The sequence below is a fragment of the Thalassophryne amazonica genome, chromosome 4, assembly GCF_902500255.1.
Source record: "Thalassophryne amazonica chromosome 4, fThaAma1.1, whole genome shotgun sequence".
Classification (NCBI taxonomy): Eukaryota; Metazoa; Chordata; class Actinopteri; order Batrachoidiformes; family Batrachoididae; genus Thalassophryne; species Thalassophryne amazonica.
Genome location: NC_047106.1, coordinates 9,963,304 through 9,987,745, shown reverse-complemented (window position 1 = coordinate 9,987,745; position 24,442 = coordinate 9,963,304). Strand labels below are relative to the sequence as shown.

Here is a 24,442-nt window from a genome sequence, read left to right as displayed (position 1 = left end):
TTCCTGTTTCTGCAAGATCGGATTTTAAAGTACTGATTTTAGTTTATAAAATTGTTCATGGATCTTGCGCCTCCCTATCTGGCTGACTTGATAAGCCCCTATGTACCAGCTCGGGCCCTGCGTTCTCAGGGTGCAGGACTTATGTGTGTTCCCAGGGTGAATAAGAAGTCTGCCGGTCACAGAGCTTTCTCCTATCGTGCCCCAGCTCTGTGGAACGATCTGCCGGCACACATTCGGCAGTCGGACACTGTGGAGACCTTTAAATCACATTTAAAGACTCATTTGTTTTCCCTGTTTTATCATTAGTGTTATGATGTGTTTTTAATCTTGTACTTTTTTACTGCTGTTTTTTTCTTATGGTTGTTTTTATTGTGTTTTAAATTTTAATTGTTTTTATGTTGTGAAGCGCCTTGAGATGATTTTGTCATGAATTGGCGCTATATAATTAATAAATTTGGATTTGAATTTGAAAGCTGAAGGCTCTGCCTCCCATTCTACTCTTACAAACCCTAGAACTACAAGTTCTATTGGGGTGATATGGTACTAAGAGGTCCCTAAGATAAGATGTGACCTGATTATTCAAAACCTTATAAGTAAGAAGAAGAATTTTAAATTCTATTCTAGAATTAACAGGAAGCCAATGAAGAGAGGCCAATATGGGTGAAATATGCTCTCTCCTTCTAGTCCCCGTCAGTACTCTAGTTGCAAGCATTTTGAATTAACTGAAGTCAGTGCGCACATGTGCACACAACAGCATGTGCTGTTACTTAAAAAAAACTTTTAAAGACCAAAAATAAGTACAAAGAACAAATAAAGGTGCAGTATATTAGATGTTATTAGATGCAGTTTGGACAAAAGAAAATACCAGATGGACACACATTGCTGGACTAATGCCATATGATACACATCACTGGACAGCCGATTCTCAATACGTATCATAATATCAAAAATTTTTGTGCTCAGTATTGGTTATATAAATTTTATTTAAATGCATGTATACCTTCACATCCCAGTTTATTTATACAGAAAACCTTAATGTAGAAAACATTTTTGTGTGGCTTATCAATTCCACTTAGTGATTAAATATTTTAGTTGTTAAAACCATTATTACTACTAATACTACTAGTAGTACTAGTGTACATAAAAAAAAAAAAAATCATTGAGAAACGTAGTTCCTTAATTCTATGTGTGTATCTGTTGGGGGGGGGTACTTTTGGCTCAGTCCCTGCCAGTGAGCACAAAGGTAAGAAGGTTTTATACATGCTTCTTTAACTCGTGCCATCCTCAGAAAGAGACTTTGTATGCCTTTGGAAGACAAAAAAAAAAAAAAGCCCAAGGCCTTAGTATTTTTTTTGTTTGTTTGTGTCACCACAGGTGTGCTGCTGTTCCTTGGATTTATCTGCTGTTGGCTCCACGTCTCTTCACACATACCATGATCTATGACATCTAGTGCAAGAATGAGGAACTGCATGCCAATTGTGAAAAATCGGAGCTGCCTCCAATGCCTTGTACACCTGTTGCTACAGCTATTTGCACACAGCAGCAGCTGAAAGACAGAATGTGCCCTGTGAGAGCCCATTTGATCCCTCTGGCGGCAGGTGTTGGCCAAATTCCAGGTGACACACACAAACATCTAACACCGCTTGCTTGGCACTTAGGAAATGTGTGGCCACGCCTATCCGTCAACATCGATGTTCGCTCATACGAGCTGTTCCGCCGTGCTTCTCCCTGATTTGCGCTTATTCGTACTATGTGTGAAGGGGGCCCTTAACACAGCCAGAGGGTGTGCACAGAATTTGAAAGAAAAACAAATCATAAATATATTTCCAAAGCACCACGGTTGTGCTGCTCTTGTCTGTTGCATCGTCACCACACTGTGAGACACAGTGTGATGGTGCAAACTGTTTCAAAGAGATTGGAGCTGCTGCAAAAAACCTGGGACTAGCGGCTTACCATTGTGAGTGGTGATATATCAAAACCATACCGAACGTCTCATACCGGTATCGACCCTAAACCCACATCCCTGGAAACACTATAATAAAAATGAGCCCATTTGATTTTTTAATAACATATTTAGTTTGGGATTTTTGTGCATTGTTGTATTTCCTTTTTGTTCGCATTTATTTTCTGAAAGTTGTAGCTTATTTTGTTTAGTTCCTTGATTATTGGGAATGCCCTGTATAAAAATAATAATAAGAGTAATTGCAAATGCATGATATTTCAACATATAAGTCACACCTGAATCTAAGTCATAGGACATAACTGGACAACACTTTCATTGCTAATAAAAATGAAAGCTTGTCAAAGAAAGAAAAGTCACAGAGCGCTGACCTGATGAGATTCAACTGTTTCTTTGAATTGTCAAAGAAGTAATTTGGTGAAAGCTTCGATACTTCAGTCACATGAATGTATTCTCTTTTGGCTGCTCCATGTGTTGTCATCATACTGACATCTGCTGGTCGAATTATTTATAGCACAATGCTATAAAATGATGATTTTAAAATTGATGGTTGAAAAACCCATGTACTATTAGCATTTGTAGTGATGTTTTATACCTGAAACGCTCCCTCTGAGATGCTGTGCAGCTGGTTGTTGGCCAGTATGAGGTGTCGAAGGTTAACCAGACCCTGGAAGTGGGAGTCATCCAGAATGGTAAGGCGGTTGGCATCCAGGTGGAGTGCATGAAGATCTTGGAGGTCGGCGAAGGCGTACGGTCGGATTTGGCTGATGGTGTTTCTGCTCAAGGTCAGGTGGATCTGAGCGTGTAGACAAAGAACGGGAAGAACACAAAACCATTGTCAACACAAATGCTTCCAATGGCACCAAAACCTTTACTTGAAACCTTTTCACTTTGAGATCACAAAAATGTGATTGCAGCTGTAGCCAGTGAGTGAAGACGGGAAAACTTTTGTTTATTTCTGTTTGTGCATGTGTAGATTTCACCGCCAATGTCATATTTTTCTTCACTAAAAGTGCTAGTCACTGCCATCAACAATAAACATGATGCAAGTTTAAAGTCAGGGAAAATATGGTTTGGAGTTTATTTTGAGATCTGTTGAAGTTGCCCTTTTGACACCCACACATCCTTTTCGGCAATTTATGGATGAAGTGATGAAGTGCATCTGCTGAAGGTTAACACAGGACTCAGAAAAATGCAGCAATGCTTTAATAATATGAGTAAGAGTATTTAAAAAAAGTGAACTTGTCCTTCAAGGACACGTCATAGTTGGTGAGATACTTCAGTTGATGAGTCTTCACTGAAGAAAACTAAGAGGCTGGTGTTTAAACAGAGTGCTTAGAGCTACAGTTGGAGGATTTAAGGGTGAGGATTAGCAGAAATGGAATACAGCATTCATAACAATCTGTTCATTACTGCTTCAACAAATGAATGTTTCCCAAAGCTTGGATACATACAAGGGAGTGCACCCTCTCATGGAGGCCACCATCTTCCACTGCTATGTTGATACAGCTCAAAAGGGATGTACTTTATTTTTCAGAGTATAAGTTAAAGAGGAAAAACCCAGATATAAGGTTGGGCTGGAGTATAAGTTGCACCTGTTAAACATTTTGTCTTGAAGAAGAAAAATCTAAATAAAATGCTGTTTTCCAGTTTATAAATTGGAAATGTTGTTTTATCATGTCCATAATTTGGGATTTTTCTGTGCAATGTTCTATCGTACTTTTTAATATTGGCATTGGTTCTTTTATTATTGACTTAATTTTGTTCAATCCTTTAAAATAGACTTTCACAGGAATCAAACAATAATGCTAATTACTATTATTATTACTATGTGTTATAAAAGTTAATGTTAATGTGCTATGAAATATATTTTCCATTATCAGCGTCTTAGTAATTGATTGAACAATGCCATGGAGGAGGAAGAGCATAGATAGGATTGATAAAGTGAGACATTCGTTCATCAGTGCATGATGAAGAAGCAGAAAACAGACTGTGTGACTGATTGTCTTATGCTATGTGATGAGACGAGACATTATACCACCAATGCATGATGAATGATTGATTGAGAACGGACTTTGAAACTGACTGTCTTTTACTATCAAATGATTTAATTCATTGGACTTTGGCACATCTTGGAACTGTATACCTGTACAAGTGACATGAAAACTGAATGTATTTGTATTGCTCTTCAGACCTACACTCTGTATGGCATGTACCTAAATAAAAGATCTTAGAAACTGAAACTTTTTCCTCTGGTGTTTGTTGTCTGTCTCAGAGAGTTTTTAGGTAATTTTTCCTAACATTATGAACAGCCACTGCATGATTTTTCAGTATAGAAGTCACACGTGAGTATAAGTAACAGGTGAGTATAAGTAACAGGACCTCCAAGATTAGTTAAAAAACAAACCTGTGACTTAAACTCTGGAAAATACAGTAGTAACTATACTTTTCACATTTTGCATCACGGACAGAAAACTGGCAAAAAATAAAAAATAAAAACGGCATAAACAGTGGTTGCTTCCATGTCCATTCACTACCAGTTGTTGGTGGGAAGTGATTGTTTAGTGGTTTAATTAATTAATGTATCTGGTCTGCCCACTCATTAGTCCTCAATAACAAATTTAAAGAAATTCAATTTCAAGATTTTACATAAACACAGAACACCAGTCTTTTTGAATAAGATTGACTCAAGAAGATCACCTTTGTGTCTTAAATGTAAGACAACTGATGGAACTTATCTGTGCTGCTTCTGGACCTGCCCAAAGATTTCCAAATTCTGGTTTTGTATAATTAAGGAAATAAGCCATATTTTGAATTTGTAAAGATCCGGGTCAGTCCTTGTTGGGGCTTCCACCCCTAAACAAACTTCAAGATAAACATAAATTTAAATTGCTGAGTAAATTATTATTCATGGCACAAAAATGTGTACTATTCAAATGGATAAATGAGAAACCACCAACTGTCATGCAGTGGTATGAAGAAATTTTCAGAGTTCTACCCATGGAAAGTCAGTCCATTCGTGCAACCTAACAAGCTTGCAATCCCTGATTTTTGCCAAATGGAGGATCAGACATGTCAATTAACACAGGGGAAGGGAAGAGAGCACGAATAATCACCAGACAGGATAACACAATCTGCAACTTCACCACTAGATGGCAGTAAATTCTACACACTGTGGCTTTAAAGTTTGAGTACTACAGATGGAGTGGTAGAAACAAACAGCACCCAGGACTCGGTATATGAATAGAATGACGCCTCTGGCGTTGGCAGATTCAACTGTACACAGAACATCCAAACTGTGAGCATTGAGATTTAATCTGTTTCCACCCACATGTTTCCAAACTCGTTTGGGGAAAACACAGTGATCACCAGAGAGATCTGCGGCATGCTGTGTCACCACCACATGACTAAAATCCTTTCCTCACTCTGCCTCCACCAGGAGCGAGCACCATGTGGGCCCTCGTCTTCACTCAGGGGGGAACTGATTTTTCAAATCAGTGAGGACGAGAACGTTTCAAGCTGCGACAAGCATCTTTATTTAAAACAAAGTGGAGTTTAGCATTTTCTTATACTGAAGCTTCAAAGTACCTCATTTTCACCTCAGCTTGATGACGGCGGAATAAACTGGTAAAGCGACCAGATTTCAGATCTGCTCTCAACATATTGTGTTAGGACAAGCAGATGTTCGTTACGTTTTCTAAGTTCAGTGTGATGTAAACGTGAGAACCAGACTCACGGTGCTGGATTGAGCTTCTTCACTGTGTTACTGGGAAAAATAAAATATAAACAAATCACGCACACACACACACACACACACACACACACGCTTTTTTTGGGTTATCTCAATAACAATGAAACCTAGATGGATCAGAGTAGGTGGGCATATTACTTTGATAGATATCTAAAGGTGATTAAATTTGAAGTAGTTTTATCCAAGGATAAAGGACATGGAAAACATGATCCAACCCCCACCCACCAAAAAAAAGAAACACATTTTTTTAAAGCTAAAAAAAACCCAAAAGAATCTTGGATTAACCCTCTGGGGTCCGAGGGCATTTTTTGGCCAGTTCACTCGCCTGGCATAAATGTTTTATTATTGCTGTTAACAGCTCTCCCTGCATCCCACAATCAAGTTTTATGTCTCTTTTTCAGGACAACCTGTTCTTTCATAATATATATGCTTTTGTTGTGTTTTATAAGTGTAATAAAGGTTTACAATAAAAAAATAACAAAGGAAACAATAAAGCAAAAAATTATTTTCCACACACATTTATTCAAAACACACAGCAAACTATAATAAACAACTGTTTTGACACTTTATAAAGGTAATTTGAGGTCTTGTGTGAAAGACTGTACAACAAAAAAGTTCAAACAATAAACACAAATGCACATTTTAAACAATATATACAAAATGGTCTATGCATTTATGCTCCAGTCTGAGGAGCGGCCCCTCTACCTCACCTCATTGATATGGTAAACAGTGCTTTATGCCAGAGGGAGAGAGCCACAGAGCAATCCAGTAACGTTCAAATGCAAACTAGTGGAGCAATCCTGATAGTTACAAACTCTTTGTTTGAGCATGTGAGATTGTCATCAGAGGCTCTTCGTCTGCTCCGTCTGCTTTCACTTTCGCTATGCGTAATGGCGCAGGGCACACTGGAGGAGTTAGGGGGCTATTCAAACAGGCCAACTAGTAAGATATCACTCCTGAAAATGATTTTTGGTTTATCACGTGAGGTAAATCTGCCCTATGATTGGATTTTCGAAAACCATGTGACGGTGAACCAATTCTGATTGGACACTCACATTGCGCACGTCATCACACAGCTTCAATGAGGAGTACAAAGACGGCCGACAGTGGATTGAAAGTCAGCGGAGTTAACTTTTCAGCAAAAAATGTAAGTTTCTATCTCATATCATTAAAAAGTTATTTATAATTTAGTAAAGCTTGGTCCCAGCCATTGTATACGACAGCGTCGGCCCCTGAGAGTTAATCAAACTTGGTGCGACTGTTACGTGGATAGATATCTAAAGATTACTAAATTTTGGAGTAGTTTGGTCAAAGGTCAAGGAAAACCGTCCAAAAAAACAGTTTTTATTTTGAATATCTAAACAACCAAGAGACCTAGATGGATGATTTTAACCATTTGTTGATCAGCCAAATATTTGTGACTGACTGGTATGAATGACATGATAATGAAGTCACATAGAAGTCATACAAAGTCAAAAACACCATAACAGACAGTACGTTTGTATTGTGTTGTGTGCAGGTTGTTCATCAGCCCTATGATGTCTTTACTTTTCTGGTCTGTTTGCTAAAAACCCTAATTTATACCCTCCTACATGTTTATCCTGAACTTTAATACCCCTGTCACACGTAGCCACAATGACGCCGAATGGCGTCAGAATGACAAATCAACCCACATCTGAAAAGTGTCAGATTTCAGTTCCAAAACATTCTGACAGCAGTCTTTGAAAGTCCACCCACATGGTTGGTCCCAGTTGGCTGGCTGTCCCAACTGTGTTGCACATGTTTTGAACATGTGCAACACCTATCCGATGGCAGTCTGAGCGCCATCTGTGTGCAATTTACATACGATTTAATTACAATTTGGGTGCGTATGAGGGAACCTGCGGCATGACCTGCACATGCCACTTATCCACTTATAATGTCCACTTCCACTACTCTCTGACTGGCTTCCTGTCTCTGTGAGATCAGATTTTAAGGTTCTACTACTAGCCTATAAAATTGTTCCCAGACTGGCACCGCCCTAGCTAGCTGATCTAATTCAACCCTACGTTTGCATTCTCAGGGTGCAAAACTACTTAGTGTCCCTAGGGTGAATAAAAAGTCTGTGCGTCAAAGAGCTTTCTCTTATTGTGCCCCTGTTCTGTGGAATGATCTCCCTGCATCAATAAAACAGTCAGATTCTGTAGAGACTTTCAAGTCCAGACTTAAGACGCACTTATTTTCTCTTTCGTATGGCTAGCATTGTTGGGAAAGTGTAGTGACACGGACCCACAACAGGGGGCGTAAATGAACAGACAATGGGTGAGCCAAAAATACAACACTTTACTGTTGTGAAATGTGCACAACGAAATACAGACAAATGCAGAATTTGGATTATAGTCAAATATACAAAGGTGACGTGTGGGCAGGCACGAGGATAGGAGACAACTGTCCAGAGAATAGCCGGGTCCCACACGATTTCCACCGCCACCGGATCTGGAGCACACTGGAGCCGCCAAGTCACGAGTCCCCAGGTGGCCACCGTCTCCAGCTGTCAGATCTGGTACTGCAGGCAGGAGGCAGAGACAGTTAATGGTGGATGTGTGAAAACACACCCAGTAAACAGTCAGCAACATCCTCTCCTGTCGGTAGGTGGGAAACACACCTCCACCTCCTGATCACAATTACATGCAGCATCTGTGTGAGTTACTTATCCGGTGAGGAGCGAAATCCGTCATCTCCTCCACAGTTCCACCGACTCAGCCTCCAGCTGCGGATGAACTCTACGTACGCCTGCAAACAATCTCAAGAATAACACGTATATGTTGTAATACTGAATTACGGCTGAGAGTTTACCTATTGGTTGTAGATATCTCGGCAGCGAGGTGGAGTTGCTGCCCGGCTTTTATGGTGATGTGGTTGTGGTGAAGACGAGTGACAGCTGGTGCTGTTGATGAGTGACAGCTGTCACTCCCGGTTGCTCCGGCGCCCTCTCGTGCCTGAAGCCCACACTTCAGGCAGGGCGCTCTCTGGTGGTGGGCCAGCAGTACCTCCTCTTCAGCGGCCCACACAACAGGACTCCCCCCTCAACGGGTGCCTCCTGGCTTGTCGGGGTGTCGGGTGTAGAAATCGGCCAGGAGGGCCGGGTCCAGGATGAAGCTCCTCTTCACTCAGGAGTGTTCCTCAGGTCCATACCCCTCCCAGTCCACCAAGTACTGGAACCCCCGGCCCTTCCGACGGATGTCCAGGAGCCGGCTTACTGTCCATGCCGACTCTCCGTCGATGATCCGGGCAGGAGGTGGTGCCGGTCCGGGGGTGCAGAGAGGTGAAGTGTGGCAGGGCTTGATCCTTGACACATGAAAGACTGGATGGATCCGCAGCGAAGCTGGTAGCTTCAGCTTCACTGCGGCCGGGCTGAGGACTTTCAGGGTGGGGAACGGTCCAATAAATCTGTCCTTCAGTTTTTGGGATTCCACTTGCAGGGGAATGTCTTTGGTGGATAGCCAAACCTCCTGCCCGGGCTGGTATACAGGGGCCGGGGACCGCCGGTGATCTGCATGGGCCTTGGCCCTCGTCCGGGCTTTCAGCAGGGCAGAGCGGGCCGTACGCCACACCCGACGGCACCTTCTTAGGTGGGCCTGGACCGAGGGCATGCCGACCTCTCCCTCAACGAGCGGAAACAATGGGGGCTGATACCCCAAACATACCTCAAACGGGGAGAGGCCGGTGGCAGATGAAAGTTGGCTATTGTGAGCGTACTCGATCCAGGCCAGATGGTTGCTCCAGGCTGTCGGGTGCGTGGAGGTCATGCAGCGGAGAGCCTGTTCCAAATCCTGGTTGGCCCGCTCTGCCTGTCCGTTCGTCTGGGGATGGTACCCGGACGAAAGGCTGACGGTGGCCCCCAGTTCCTTACAGAAACTCCTCCAGACTTGCGAGGTGAACTGGGCACCATGGTCGGTGACAATGTCAGATGGAATCCCATGCAGACGTACGACATAGTGGACCAGGAGGTCTGCTGTCTCCTGGGCCGTTGGGAGCTTCGGGAGGGCCACGAAGTGGGCCGCCTTGGAGAACCGGTCCACTATCGTGAGTATGGTGGTCATGCCCTGGGACGGCGGGAGGCCTGTAACGAAGTCCAGGCCGATGTGGGACCAGGGGCGGTGAGGCACAGTTAGTGGCTGGAGGAGTCCCTGTGCCCGTTGGTGGTCGGCTTTTCCCCTGGTGCAGGTGGTGCAGGCCTGGACATACTCCCGGATGTCGGCTTCCATCGACGCCCACCAGAAGCACTGCCGGACCACTGCCACAGTTCTTCGCACCCCTGGGTGACAGGAGAGCTTGGAACTGTGACAGAAGTCCAAGACTGCAGCTCTGGCTTCTGGTGGGACATATAACTTGTCCTTTGGGCCAGTTCCTGGGTCCGGGTTCTGTGCCAGGGCCTCCCGGACGGTCTTCTCCATGTCCCAGGTGAGGGTGGCCATGACAGTGGACTCGGGGATGATGGTTTCCGTTGGATCTGACAGCTCGGTTTTGACTTCCTCTTCGTGAACCCGGGACAAGGCGTCAGATCTTTGGTTCTTGGTCCCGGGGTGGTAGGTGATCTGGAAGTCAAACGCCCGAAGAACAATGACCAGGCTTGCCTGGGGTTCAGACGCTTGGCGGTCCGGATGTACTCCAGGTTCCGATGGTCCGTGAAAACCACGAATGGAACCGCAGCTCCCTCCAACAGGTGTCTCCACACCTCAAGAGCCTCTTTCACCACAAGGAGTTCTCGATTGCCCACGTCATAGTTTCGCTCAGCCGGGGTCAACCTACGGGAAAAATAGGCACAGGGGTGGAGGACGTTGTCGGACTCCCTGCTCTGGGACAGCACGGCTCCTATCCCTGAGTCAGTGGCATCCACTTCAATGACAAACTGGCGGCTCGGGTCAGGCTGCACCAGAACCGGTGCAGTCGAAAACCGGCGTTTCAACTCCCTACACGCGGCTTCGCACCGATCTGACCAGGTGAAGGGGAATTTGGAGGAGGCCAGGGGTGTCAAGGGACTAACCACCTGACTGTAGTCCTTGATAAACCTCCTGTAGAAATTTGCAAAGCCGAGTAACTGTTGCAGCTTCCTACGGCTTGTTGGTTGGGGCCAATCTCTCACCGCCCCAACCTTAGCTGGATCAGGGGCGACGGAGTTGGAGGAGATGATAAACCCCAGGAAGGACAACAATGTGCAGTGGAACTCGCACTTCTCGCCCTTCATAAACAGCCGGTTCTCCAACAACCGCTGCAGGACCTGACGTACATGCTGAACATGGGTCTCAGGATCCGGGGAAAAGATGAGTATATCGTCCAGATATACGAAGATGAATCGGTGCAGGAAGTCCTGCAAGATGTCATTTACCAAAGCTTGGAACGTTGCGGGGGCGTTAGTGAGGCCAAACGGCATGACCAGGTACTCAAAGTGACCAAATGGGGTGTTAAATGCTGTCTTCCATTTGTCTCCCTTCTGGATCCGAACCAGGTGGTACACATTCCTAAGATCCAGCTTTGTGAAAATTTTGGCTCCATGCATGGGCGTGAACACTGAATCCAACAGGGGCAACGGGTATCGATTGCGAACCATAATCTCGTTCAGCCCTCTGTAATCAATGCATGGACGGAGTCCGCCGTCTTTCTTGCCCACAAAAAAGAAACCAGCACCCATTGGGGAGGTGGAGTTCCGGATCAGCCCGGCAGCTAACGAGTCCCGGATGTAGGTTTCCATTGATTCGCGCTCTGGATGTGAGAGGTTGTACAGCCTGCTGGACGGGTACTCAACGCCCGGGATCAAATCAATGGCGCAATCATATGGACGGTGCGGGGGAAGAGTGAGTGCCAGATCTTTGCTGAAGACGTCAACAAGATCGTGGTACTCCTACGGCACCGCCGTCAGATTGGGTGGGACTTTAACCTCCTCATTAGCAGTCAAACCGGGGAGAACCGAGGATCCTAAACACTCCCGGTGGCAGGTTTTGCTCCACTGAGCCACAACCCCAGACGGCCAATCAATCCGGGGATTGTGTTTTATCATCCACGGGAAGCCCAAAATTTCGCGGGAGGTAGAAGGAGTCACATAAAACTCAATCTCTTCCCGATGATTCCCAGACACTACAAGAGTTACAGGTAGTGTCTTGTGTGTGATTAAAGGGAGAAGGGTGCCATCTAGTGCCCGCACCTTCAATGGTGAAGGGAGCGCCACTAGAGGGAGCCCTACTTCCCTTGCCCATCTGCTGTCCAGCAGATTCCCTTCTGACCCCGTGTCCACCAGTGCTGGGGCTTGAAGGGTTAGATCCCCACTCAGGATCGTAACTGGGAGATGTGCAGAAAGGCGTGTGTGTGTCCCACGTGAATTTCTTGGCCCACCCTTATCCCAGTTTCTAAGGGCGGGCGTTGGTGTTTAACTGCTTGGGGCAGTCTCTCTGCTGATGCTCGCTTGAGCCGCAGATAAAGCACTCCCCGTGGGCCAGTCTCTTCTGTTTGTTAGAAGCTCTTAATTTAGTCATGCTCGTGTCCATAACATCGTCAGCAGGGGGAGTTGTTACCACACGGATCGCTGAGGCTGTGGAGCGTGGGGAGGGCGGAACCTTTTCGAACCTGGAAGGGAGAGGGATGGCGCGTGCCCGGCCACGTCCTTTGTCTCGCTCCCGACTGCGTTCTTCTAACCGATTGTCTAATCGTATAACTAGATCAATAAGCCCGTCCAAATCCCGCGGCTCATCCTTAGCCACCAGGTGCTCCTTCAGGACCAACGACAGTCTGTTTACGAAGGCGGCGCGGAACGCAGTAGTAGTCCAGCCGGACCTCGCAGCCACGATGCGGAAATCGACTGCATACTCAGCTGCACTCCGACGCCCCTGTCTCATAGACAGGAGCACTGTTGAAGCGGTCTCGCCTCTATTTGGGTGATCAAAGACTGTTCTGAACTCCCTCACAAACCCAGTATATGTTGTTAGGAGCCGTGAATTATGCTCCCAAAGCGCTGTAGCCCAGGTGCGTGCCTCACCTCGAAGCAAATTAATTACATAAGCCACCCGGCTGGAGTATGACGCGTACATCACGGGACGCTGTGCAAAGACGAGCGAACACTGCATCAAGAAGTCTGCGCACGTCTCCACACAGCCTCCGTACGGCTCCGGGGGACTTATGTATGCTTCAGGGGATGGTGGGGAGGTTCGTTGAATGACCATTGGAACGTCTATATTTGGCACCAGGACAGCAGGAGGAGGAGCTGCAGCAGCGCCCTGTGTGCGCGCTTCCACCTGTGCGGTGAGAGCCTCCATCGTGCGATTGAGAATGACGTTCTTCTCGGTCATTAAATCCAACCGAGCAGTGAAGGCGGTGAGGATTTGCTGTAACTCACCTACCACGCCTCCCGCTGGCGCCTGTGCACCCTGCTCTTCCATTGGTTGTTCAACAGATGGTTGACGCCCCTCGGAATCCATGACGCTGGCCGAGATATCCTGTTGGGAAAGTGTAGTGACACAGACCCACAACAGGGGGCGTAAATGAATGGACAATGGGTGAGCCAAAAATACAACACTTTACTGTTGTGAAATGTGCACAACGAAATACAGACAAATGCAGAATTTGGATTATAGTCAAATATAAAAAGGTGACGTGTGGGCAGGCTCGAGGATAGGAGACAACTGCCACCGGATCTGGAGCACACTGGAGCCACCAAGTCCCGAGTCCCCAGGTGGCCACCGTCTCCAGCTGTCAGATCTGGTACTGCTGGCAGGAGGCAGAGACAGTTAATGGTGGATGTGTGAAAACACACCCAGTAAACAGTCAGCAATGTCCTCTCCTGTTGGTAGGTGGGAAACACACCTCCACATCCTGATCACAATTACATGCAGCGTCTGTGTGAGTTACTTATCCGGTGAGGAGCGAAATCTGTCGTCTCCTCCGCAGTTCCACCGACTCAGCCTCCAGCAGCGGATGAACTCTACGTACGCCTGCAAACAATCTCAAGAATAACACGTATACGTTGTAATACTGAATTACGGCTGAGAGTTTACCTATTGGTTGTAGATATCTCGGCAGCGAGGTGGAGTTGCTGCCCGGCTTTTATGGTGATGTGGTTGTGGTGAAGATGAGTGACAGCTGGTGCTGTTGATGAGTGACAGCTGTCACTCCCGGTTGCTCCGGCGCCCTCTCGTGCCTGAAGCCCGCACTTCAGGCAGGGCGCCCTCTGGTGGTGGGTGAGCAGTACCTCCTCTTCAGCGGCCCAGACAACAAGCATAATGTGTTACTATGCTTTTTATTTTTTATTCTTTTATTGTGCCTTTTTAATCTTTTAATTAATGTTATCTTGTTTTGTTGAATTGTTTTCTGTTGTGAATTGGCGCTATATAAAATGAATTATTTGAATTGAATTGTAAAGTTGCGTTGTGGGAAAAAAAATAAATTAAAGTTTGCTGGAAAGCCTGCGTCTGATGAATAGTGGGAAAACTCAGTGCAAATTTTTAAGCAAAGGGGTCCTTTGACTCTCAGCAAAGGTTTGCTATGTGTGTGCGCCCACGTGCATGTACATGCACACACAGTGAAGTTTAGCTGGCAGCAAGGTTCAGCATCAAAAGCTGTCCAGTGGCTGAGAGCTGTGCACATGCGTGTAAGTGTGGTGTGCGCACACGAAGCAGCTTATTCAGCCGTTATGAAAATACACAAACACACACAGATTGTGTGATCATTTCCTCATGTCAGCACTTCTATGCACACTCACGCACGTGAGGTCAGTGAGCTTGGGAGAAAGAGGATGAGCGAAGGTGTGATTGAATGGGAGCGGGTGACCGTATGGATGCCGGCTCGGTGGCGTGAGTCCGATCCATACGTTGGTTGTTCTTTGTTGTCCTGTGCAAAGTGAGTACACAGTGCTGCCTCCCACTGTGGTCCCGTGTTTGCCATCCAGATGTTTGGACATCGGGCAGTCTGCGGCGCCTTTCATGGCCATTTGATAGCAGTCTGTGTCGTGATCTGACAGGTGTGGACGAGGCAGTCTGCCTGTGCTCCGACACCGCTGGCCACACCTCTTTTCCTCCCGACTGCTTCCGGATTATGACAATTTTTGGTGTGTCAGCCTGCTTCCTGCATGTTCTTTCTATGTGTGAGGGGGGCTTTAGTGTTCTCACATTTCTGAGAACACATTTAGGGCATCATTAGAAAACAGGTGTGCACACAGTGTTCTCCAATTAGCTTGAGGTCAGAGTGGACTGCAGGTGGAAAATTCATTTCGTGGACAACTGCACCATGTTGCAGGCTTGGCTCAGCACGTGTCGGACGTTTGCTGAGCCTGACCCACAACTGTACCCCTGACGATGGTGGGCTCACAAGGTGCCGGTGTGATGCTGCTGAGTTGGACTGAGCTCAGTCAGTCCTCCAGCTGCTCGCCTACACACTGAATTACCAGGTCTGGCACCAGTTAGGGGAGCAGTATAAAGTCAGGAAAGGGGGCTTGTAGAATCTGTGCCCTGACCCAGTAAGACCCTTGACAAAGGTCAGTTAACAAGGCAGAGACAATGATAGCAGTGGTAATGGTTAAATTAGATTGTTACAAGCTAAAAATGAACACGGTGAAATGGTTTGGTGCCATTAAACCAACAGCCAGTTCTGTGTCTAATGATGAAGATGCAGACGGGTGTGAGACCATCAATATTACCAGCAAACTAACCAACCACGAATATTAGCAGCTCACTGAAGTCTTCTGCTAACATTTGGAGCGTCAAAGGTCATGTATGTTATCTTGGTCTCAACTTTGAAGTGAATGTTACCTGATGAGACCAGAAGTGTACCACCAAGATCAGATCTGACCTCTGCTACTCTCACTTGCATCGCACTACCAAACTGTCTTGGGTCCTGGATTAAGAAACTACCCACAGAGACAACCGATTCATCTCCACTTCCTTAATTTAATTAATTTAATTTAATTTGTTTATAATGTGCCAAATCACAGCAAAAGCCATCTCAAGGCGCCTTACACAAAACAATACAACATAAAATTTAAATAATTAAAAATGAATAAAAAATTTCAAATACATAATTAAAAGCAGAAGTAAAAGAATAAAACAGGTAAAAAAAAAACAAAAAACTACTCATAAGAAAGAGAATAAAAATGGGTTTTCAGTCTTGACTTAAAAATGTCCACGGAAGACTGTTACAAAGGGTGGGTGCACGATGAGAAAGGGTTCTTTGAAATCACAATGTATGATTTTTTAAATAATTTATTTGTATGCTACTGCTGCAAATAAGTATTTGAACACCTGTGAAAATCAATGTTAATATTTTGTACAGTAGCCTTTGTTTGCCATTACAGAGGTCAAACGTTTCCTGTAATTTTTCACCAGGTTTTCACACACTGCAGCAGGGATTTTGGTCCACTCCTCCATACAGATCTTCTCCAAATCTTTCAGGTTTGGCGTTTCAGCTCCCTCCAAAGATTTTCTATTGAGCTCAGGTCTGGAGACTGGCCAGGCCACTCCAGGACCTTGAAATGCTTCTTACAGAGCCCCTCCTTAGTTGCCCTGGCTGTGTGTTTGGGGTCATTGTCATGCTGGAAGACCCAGCCATGACCCATCTTCAATGCTCTTACTGAGGGAAGGAGGTTATTTACCAAAATCTCGCAATACATGACCTCATCCCTCCTCCCTTCAATACGGTGCAGTCACCCTGTCCCCTTTGCAGAAGAGCACCCCCAGAGTATGATGTTTCCACCCCCATGCTTCACAGTTGGGATGGTTTCTTGGGTTTGTTCTCATCCTCTAAACATGGTAAGTGTAGTTGATTCCAAAAACCTCTGTTCTGGTCTCATCTGACCACATGACCTTCTCCCATGCCTCCTCTGGATCATCCAGATGGTCACTGGTGAACTTCAAATGGGCCTGAGCAGGGGGACCTTGCTGCCCTGCAGGATTTTAAACCATGACAGCATCATGTGTTACTAATGTAATCTTTGTGACTGTGGTCCCAGCTGTCTTCGGGTCATTGATTAGGTCCTCCTGTGTAGTTCTGACCTTTCTCTGAATCATCCTTACCCCACAAAGTGAGATCTTACATGGAATCCCAGACTGAGGGAAATTGACAGTCATCGTGGGTTTCTTCCTCTTTCTAATAAATAATCATAACAGTTGTTGTCTTCTACCAAGCTGCTTGCCTGTTGTCCTGTAGTCCATCCAGCCTTGTGCAGGTCTACAGTTTTGTCCCTGGTGTCCTTAGACAGCTCTTTGGTCTTGGCTATGGTGGGCAGGTTGGAGTGTGGTTGATTGAGTGTGTAAACGGATGTCTTATACAGGTAACAAGTTCAAACAGGTGCAATTAATACAGGTAAAGAGTGCAGAATAAGAGGGCTTCTTAAAGAAAAATTAACAGGTCTGTGAGAGCCAGAATTCTTGCTGGTTGGTAGGTGTTCAAATACCTATTTGCAGCAGTAGCATACAAATAAATTATTTAAAAAATCATACATTGTGATTTCAGGTTTTTCTTTTTTTTAGATTATGTGTCTCACAGTGGACATGCACCTAAGATGAAAATTTCAGACCCCTCCATGATTGCTAAGTGGGAGAACTTGCAAAACTGCAGGGTGTTCCAATATTTATTTTCCTCACTGTAAGTCAATAACAAAACCTTAAAATCTGCTCTCACAGACAGGGAGCCAGTGCAAGGATGCCAAAATGGGTGTGATATGTCCAGACCTTCTGCTATGTGTCAACAGTCTGGCGGCAGCATTCTGAACCAGCTGAAGATCCCTAATGCTGCACTCAGCATCAGCCATAGACAGGATGGGGCAGATCCTCACTATATATCGCAGATGGAAAAAAGCAGTCCTTGTAACATCCTTGATGTGGAGGTCAAAAGACAGCGTGGGATCAAAAATTACCCCAAGGTTACTCATTTTGTCCGTATGATGTATGGCACACAAACCCGGGCTGAGCGCCAGCTGGTCAAACTGATGCCGATGTCTCACTGGACCAAGAACCATCATTTCAGTCTTATCAAAGTTTAAAAGTAGGAAGTTACTTGACATCCAGCTTCTCGCTGACAGAAGACAGTCCTCAAGGGATTTTATGGGAGTGAGATTTCCCACAGTTATCAGCATGTCCAACTGAGTATCATCAGCATAACAATGAAAGGCAATCCCAAAACTCTGCAGTATACGCCCAAGGGGTGCTACATACAGGGAGAAAAGCAAGGGGCCTAAAACGGGTCCCTGTGGAACCCCAAATCTCATGTCACAAAGGTTAGAGGTAATGTTATTATACAAAACACTTTGAGAACGACTGGACAAATATGACGTCAACCAGGCAAGGGCACTTCCAGTAATCCCATAAAGATTCTCCAACCTATCGAGCAAAATATGATAATCCACGGTATCAAATGCAGCACTGAGCTCTAACAACACCAGAACTGTCGCGGTGTCTGAGTCCACTGCTCACAGAAGATCATTCACAACTTTAGTGAGTGCTGTCTCTGTGGAGTGATATTTCCTAAAAGCAGACTGCAGTGGCTCAAAAAGATCATTCTCAGTGAGGTGGTCTATAAGCTTCCGTGAAACCACGTTTTCTAAAATTTTGGAACAGAATGATAGATTTGATATTGGCCTGTAATTTTTCAATACACTAGGGTCAAAATTAGATTTCTTAAGTAATGGTTTAATCATTGCAGATTTAAAACATTTCGGAACAGATCCAGAGGTTAATGACAGATTGATAATTTCCAGCACAGTCCTCCTTGAAGTAACCTTGAAGTAACAATCTATCTGTCACAGGCAGGTGAAACTTGAGCATGTTCTTGACCTTCTCCAGCCAATGGGGTCCTCAGCACTGAGGTATCTCCAGCCAGGATCAGGACAAGAAAACCTGTCACATGGCCAAAATGTCATAGCTCAATCTCTATATGTAGTTTGTGTATTTGTCAATGAAAAAGTCCCAAATGTTATTTGGTTGCAGATGGTCAAATATGATAACTTACTTCTTTTTAGTCCTTTGGACTGACTGTTCTGAAAGGACTAATGCCATCCAGATTTGACCGTGGGGTACCTTCTGGACATTTTCTCAAAAACTCAAAAACTAAAATTTGGTGGTTACATTCAATGTGGCCCTGTCTGGTCATGGAAGTGTGGACATATGGACTGTCACTCCCTGGGGCCTCCAGGCCTTCTCAGAAAGACAAAAAACTGTCCATTTACATACATTTAATAAATTTCTGAAAAATGTCTCAATAATTTTTTCTGTAATTTTGGATAGACTCTTTGGGAGGATGTCTACAGAAATAAAATTCCATTTAGTCCCCATCTCCCAATGTCATTTTTCACTCTTTTCAATTCATTGCAGAAAATTTGTCCATAGATTTTTTTTTTCTGAAATTTGGTGCAGACATTCCTTAACTGTCTGTCCATGGTGAGTTGATTTTTGATTATATACTTGTGCCCCCCCGGGCCTCCAGAAGGGTAAATAACCTCAGATGAATCATGCAAATGACTTACTAATGCCAATGCCACTTTCTCCATATTTGGTCAAAATGACTTTGTTCAAAGCACTTCAGGGTCTCATGACCCTATTTTTTATGTATTGTATCTGTTGTATGGCTGGGGGGGCCTGGCTGCCTTTTGTTTCTGTCTTCTGTTCTGTCTTTTGTTTTTCCTTCCAGGTGGCACGCGTTTAGGACTGAGTGGCTGTGTGGCTGAGTTATCAGGACCTCACCCTGATCACCTGAGGCTGATCATGTGCAGCTCGTCAGGACTCACAGCTGTGGTGCATCTACACGGATTGGAGCATGGTGGCATTTATGTCTGGAGTACACAGTGTGTATTTGCCAGAGACTCGACCTTGTGACCAGACGGGTGAGATCGTCGTCTTGAGAGCCATCTCATCATTATGGATGCAGAGAACGTCCAGGTTTGATGTCATGGTCTGTGAAAGAGGAGGGGGTGAGGTCTCACGCTCGTCAGCACACTTCCTGAGGTACGTTAGGTTTTGTGACTAACATTTGTACAGTCAGTAAATGTGGTGTCCCTCACACCTTATTATATTGAGCAGTTATGTTAGTCGTTTAATCAGCTTCCACTGCAGTTGAGTAATGTGAACTGGGTGTTCCATGCCTGCAGGGTGGGAAGCTGATTAGTGATTAAGCCAGGAAGTGTTTGCTGTTTATGTACACCTTTGAGTGGTCTCTCTGTGTGTGGAGTGTGGACTCACATGATGGTTTCTTCTTTCACAGACTCGGTTTGTCGCGGCCACCTGGGGGGTGTCGGCGGGGTCCTTGGGTCCGAACTGTTTCTGGCTCCGGACCGTTTGTGCAGCTGGGAGTGCACCGTAATCCACCTCGCAGACCGCGCACTTATTTGTTTGTACTTTCATCACAGCACTGTTATGTCATTAAATTTTGTTATCCTTTGTACCGTGCTCTGCTTATTTTATACTGGGTCCTTCAAACGCTGGTCGGTTCTCCGTCCTGCGTCCGACACATAACAGTATCATTGAAAATGTAATTTTCTTTTCTGGATTGTTGGTTGGACAAAATCAGATACTTAAAAAAGTCACAGTGCCTCGATGAAGGCACAAGCTTCAGGCCAGAGACACTGACATCGCATTGGATGAAAACCCTGGAAAGGCTGGTCCTTGGACATTTCTGCCCTCTGGTGAAATCATCAATGGATCCACCAGCCTGACATTGGAGTGGACGATGTTGTCATCTACCCCCAACACAGAGCTCTCTCTCACCTAGAAAAGCCTGGGAGCACTGTGAGAATTATGTTTTTTTGTTTGTTTGTTTGTTTTTTATTTCTCCAGTGCTTTCAACACCATACAGCCGGTGCTTCTGAGGGACAAGCTGGAGATCACAGATGTGAACCTCCACCTCTCATCCTAGATCTTGGACCACCTCACACAATGACCACAGAATGTGAGGGTTTGGGACTGTGACTCTGACATGGTAATCTGCAGCATGGGGCCCCACAAGGAACCGTCTTGGCTCCCTTTCTCTTTACCCTCAACACTGCAGACTTCGTGTACAACTCTGTCAACTGTCACCTGCAAAAGTTCTCTGCCGACTCTCAGGTGACCCTGAACCATCCCTTAGTTATGCTGCTATAGACTTAGACTGCTGGGGGGTTCCCATGATGCACTGAGTGTTTCTTTCTCTTTTTGCTCTGTATGCACCACTCTGCATTTAATCATTAGTGATTGATCTCTGCTCCCCTCCACAGCATGTCTTTTTCCTGGTTCTCTCCCTCAGCCCCAACCAGTCCCAGCAGAAGACTGCCCCTCCCTGAGACTGGTTCTCCAGGAGGTTTCTTCCTGTTAAAAGGGAGTTTTTCCTTCCCACTGTCGCCAAGTGCTTGCTCACAGGGGGTTGTTTTGACCGTTGGGGTTTTTCCGTAATTATTGTATGGCCTTGCCTTACAATATAAAGCACCTTGGGGCAACTGTTTGTTGTGATTTGGCGCTATATAAATAAAATTGATTTGATTTGATTTGACTCTTTAATCGTCAGCCTCATCACTGACGAGGATGGCAGAGGATACAGATGGGTGACCCAGGACTTTGTTGATTGGTGTCAGTGGAACCGGCTCTACATCAATGTAGGGAAAACCAAAGAGCTGGTGGTGGATTTCTGCAGCCACAGATACTCTCTACCAACACTGGTGAAAATCGAGGGAACGGATATTGAGATAGTGGACTCTTACAAGTACTTGGTGTTCACCTAAATAATAACCTGGACTGCTCAAACAACACTTCTGCATTTTATAAGAAAGGCCAGAGCAGACTTGACCTGCTGAGGTGACTCAGGTTCTTTGGAGTGCAACAACCATTTTTTACAAAGTGATTAGGAAGACCAGCTCTGACCACCCAAAGTGTGTGGAGGAGCGACACCGCAGGTCCTTTCCTCCTGCTGCTGTCAGACTCCACAACCAGATCTGTTCCCAGTAGACCACTCACATCCCTCTAATCAGTAATGTCATTATAGTAACAGTTTTTCAGCCATTTGCAATAATACTGCACATTCTACTTGTACACTCGTGTGCAACATCACTTGAACACTAATGTGCAATTTTACAAAAAAATTGTCGACTCACAGGAAACAAAACAAAACAAAAACAAAGAAGCAGATAATCTGAATTACAGCAACCGTATTGGAAAGACAGGGCGAACTAACCAGGCTGGACATGTTGGCGAAATCACGGTGCCTCAGCGTGGTGATGAAATTGTCCATCAGTCTGAGCTCAGCTGTCTGTCGGTCGATGTTGGGTGGGACAAACAGGAGGCCTGTCTTCGCACAAAGCACCGTGTAGGACGGCAGTAGGTTCTGGCAGGTGCACCGCTTTGGACACAGCATGGATGCGGAGCAGGAGGGGAGGGAGGACAGGACGGTGAGGAGGAGGAGGAGCAGCGGGGACGTGACATCCATGGTGACTCTCCTGCTGTGAGACAAAGACAAACAGGGGCAGACGCCACTCAGAATCCTGAATCTTGATGCTGAAATCCTGTCAGGAATAAAAAAACGATTCTACATTTAGTTTCAATTCAAACTTCCATGACTTGTTTTTCTAAAACGCTGTACAGATCAGCAGGATGTCCTTTTTTTCTTTGCTTTCAAACCAGCATTTGGTGCAACTTTTCTGTCAAAGCTCACCAAGCATTTAATGACCTGTGGGGGGAGCTGTGGAGTTTTAGACAGTGAACAATTACAAACTGAGCGGCACTCATTGTGTGTGCAACTCAGACAAGACACAGAAACACAGAAGCAGAATCAAGTCCTATATCAGCTTGAAAGCCCTTTGGTGCCGGGATTCAATAGTGTGAACCGGATGAGAGTCTATGAATAACTCTCAATGGCATGCCAGTCCATTGCAGGTGACCTCCCCAGCCTAAAGCGGTACCCATTACATACAGCTGGGCAGACTGAGGCGATGCAGATGAAATGACTTGTCTAGGGACACAGTCAGAGCTCCTCATGACAACAATAAACAGCTGACAATGACAAGCTTATAAGAAAACATACGTCTGTTTTTTTACCTCCACTGTAACAGATTTTGAGAGTCAAATCTGCAAAAACAATCCTCCGTGCTCATTGCCTGAAAAAGCGCTGCAGTGATGTCACAGTGCTGCCCTGAACAATTAAAGGATTTTTTTTTTTTTTAATTAAAAGTGCAAGAAGAAACGGGCACTTATGGAAAAAAAGATGCTGGGTGTGGCAACTGCATTCCAAAAATTGGGAAAATAAGAATAAGAATAAAGGCCCGGTCCAACTGGCATTTAGGAAGATTTGTGTATGAATTGCACACAAAATTGGTTTATATTCGCTAAATGTCTGCAATATCCATGAAACATGCATGTATGAGTCAGCCAACAGCCGCACGTCTGCAATTATCTGCAGAGGCATGTTTTTCCATTGGCAGGATTTTTGAGCTGCACAAAATTTTGGTGGCAGATGACATCCGCCTTACATACTCAATACATACTCTATGCACTGTATATCCGCCGTTATCCACTGATATCTGCAACTGACGGGGTATTGTGGCTTGGCAAAAGACTGGGACAGTGTGTAAAACGGATACAGTATATAGCGTGCCTATCACGTCCACATCACGGACTAAAATAAGTTGTAGCGACTGCATACAGATTGGCCATGAATAAAATGTTTGTATTACGTCTGCTTTGCATCTGATGTGCGAACAATCTGCAAATGCATAATAAACACTTCACGTAAATCCAAAGTAATATCTAAATGTGGCAGAAATTGACATACTTGCCAGTCATTGCCAGTCCAGGTGTGGAGACGTACAGATGTAGTTATGGATCCCCAAAGATGTAGTGTGATAGCTGCTGCCATCCAGCAACATACGAATCAACTTGTCCAAGTCCACCAATTGCTCCAGAGGCTGTGGTGTTGGTGTGAATAGTGTTATCGAAAGGCCCGAGTGCACTTCTGTTATGACTACAATGCAGATGCCGCGCATGCACAATACAGCCGCTGTTTCTGCAACGCGTACGCAATGCATTCTCCATACATCTGTAATACGTCCGTGATAATCACAATGCGTCCAATCCGTGTCCTCAATACATGCGTCATACATCCGTGATTGTTCGTCATATATTCACTATACATTATTAATATATCCGTAAGTCATACTGAGGAATATGTCATTTTTGGCCAATTTTGTTGCAGACGACAACGTACGCCTGAAATTTGTATACTCAATTCATGCGCAATTAATCCTCTCCCCAGTGGGACCGGGCCTTAAAGAAAGACACTGACACCCAGAACAAAAAAATCAATCAAACAACCTACATGGACACAACGCCTTACTTTATCTACGGTGCAGAAGACTTGCATCCGGCATGTTCGTGATCACTCGTTTCGTTGGATGTTTCAATGAGAGAGATTCATGGATTTTGATTTGGAAACATGGAAAAAGTCCTAACTCTGTCTGTCAGAAAACATTCATCCAGCTTGTCAAATGTTGCACAGAAAGAGCAAATGATTGCACATTCATATTTTTTTTAAGCGCACCATGTTTTTCTGTTCTTCTATTCACCCTCCCCACGTTGACGTGCATAAAAGCGTCTCTGTCATACTTGAGCTGCTCCTCATGGAATATTTGAATTCTCTGCATATGTAAGAAACTGTCAGAGCTTCTGCTGGAAATACTGTAAATGTTGCAGAAATGGATGTGGAGGACAGACTGACTTCTGTACTTGGACTTCTCAATTGCCTATGCAATGGATGTTAGC

General features: G+C 45.0%; 1 protein-coding gene across 1 annotated transcript in view; it reads right to left on the bottom strand.

Annotated features, from left to right (window-relative positions):
• The window catches only part of si:cabz01090165.1 (uncharacterized protein LOC100333421 homolog), a 950,945-nt gene that overhangs the window by 177,575 nt on the left and 748,928 nt on the right, over positions 1-24,442 (bottom strand). The window contains exons 4-5 of the mRNA XM_034169060.1: positions 21,864-22,128; positions 2,556-2,756 (exon numbers count right to left, since the gene is read on the bottom strand). Of these exons, the coding sequence (XP_034024951.1) occupies positions 2,556-2,756; positions 21,864-22,115 (453 nt within the window). The 5' untranslated portion in view covers positions 22,116-22,128. The remainder of the gene's footprint in view (positions 1-2,555; positions 2,757-21,863; positions 22,129-24,442) is intronic.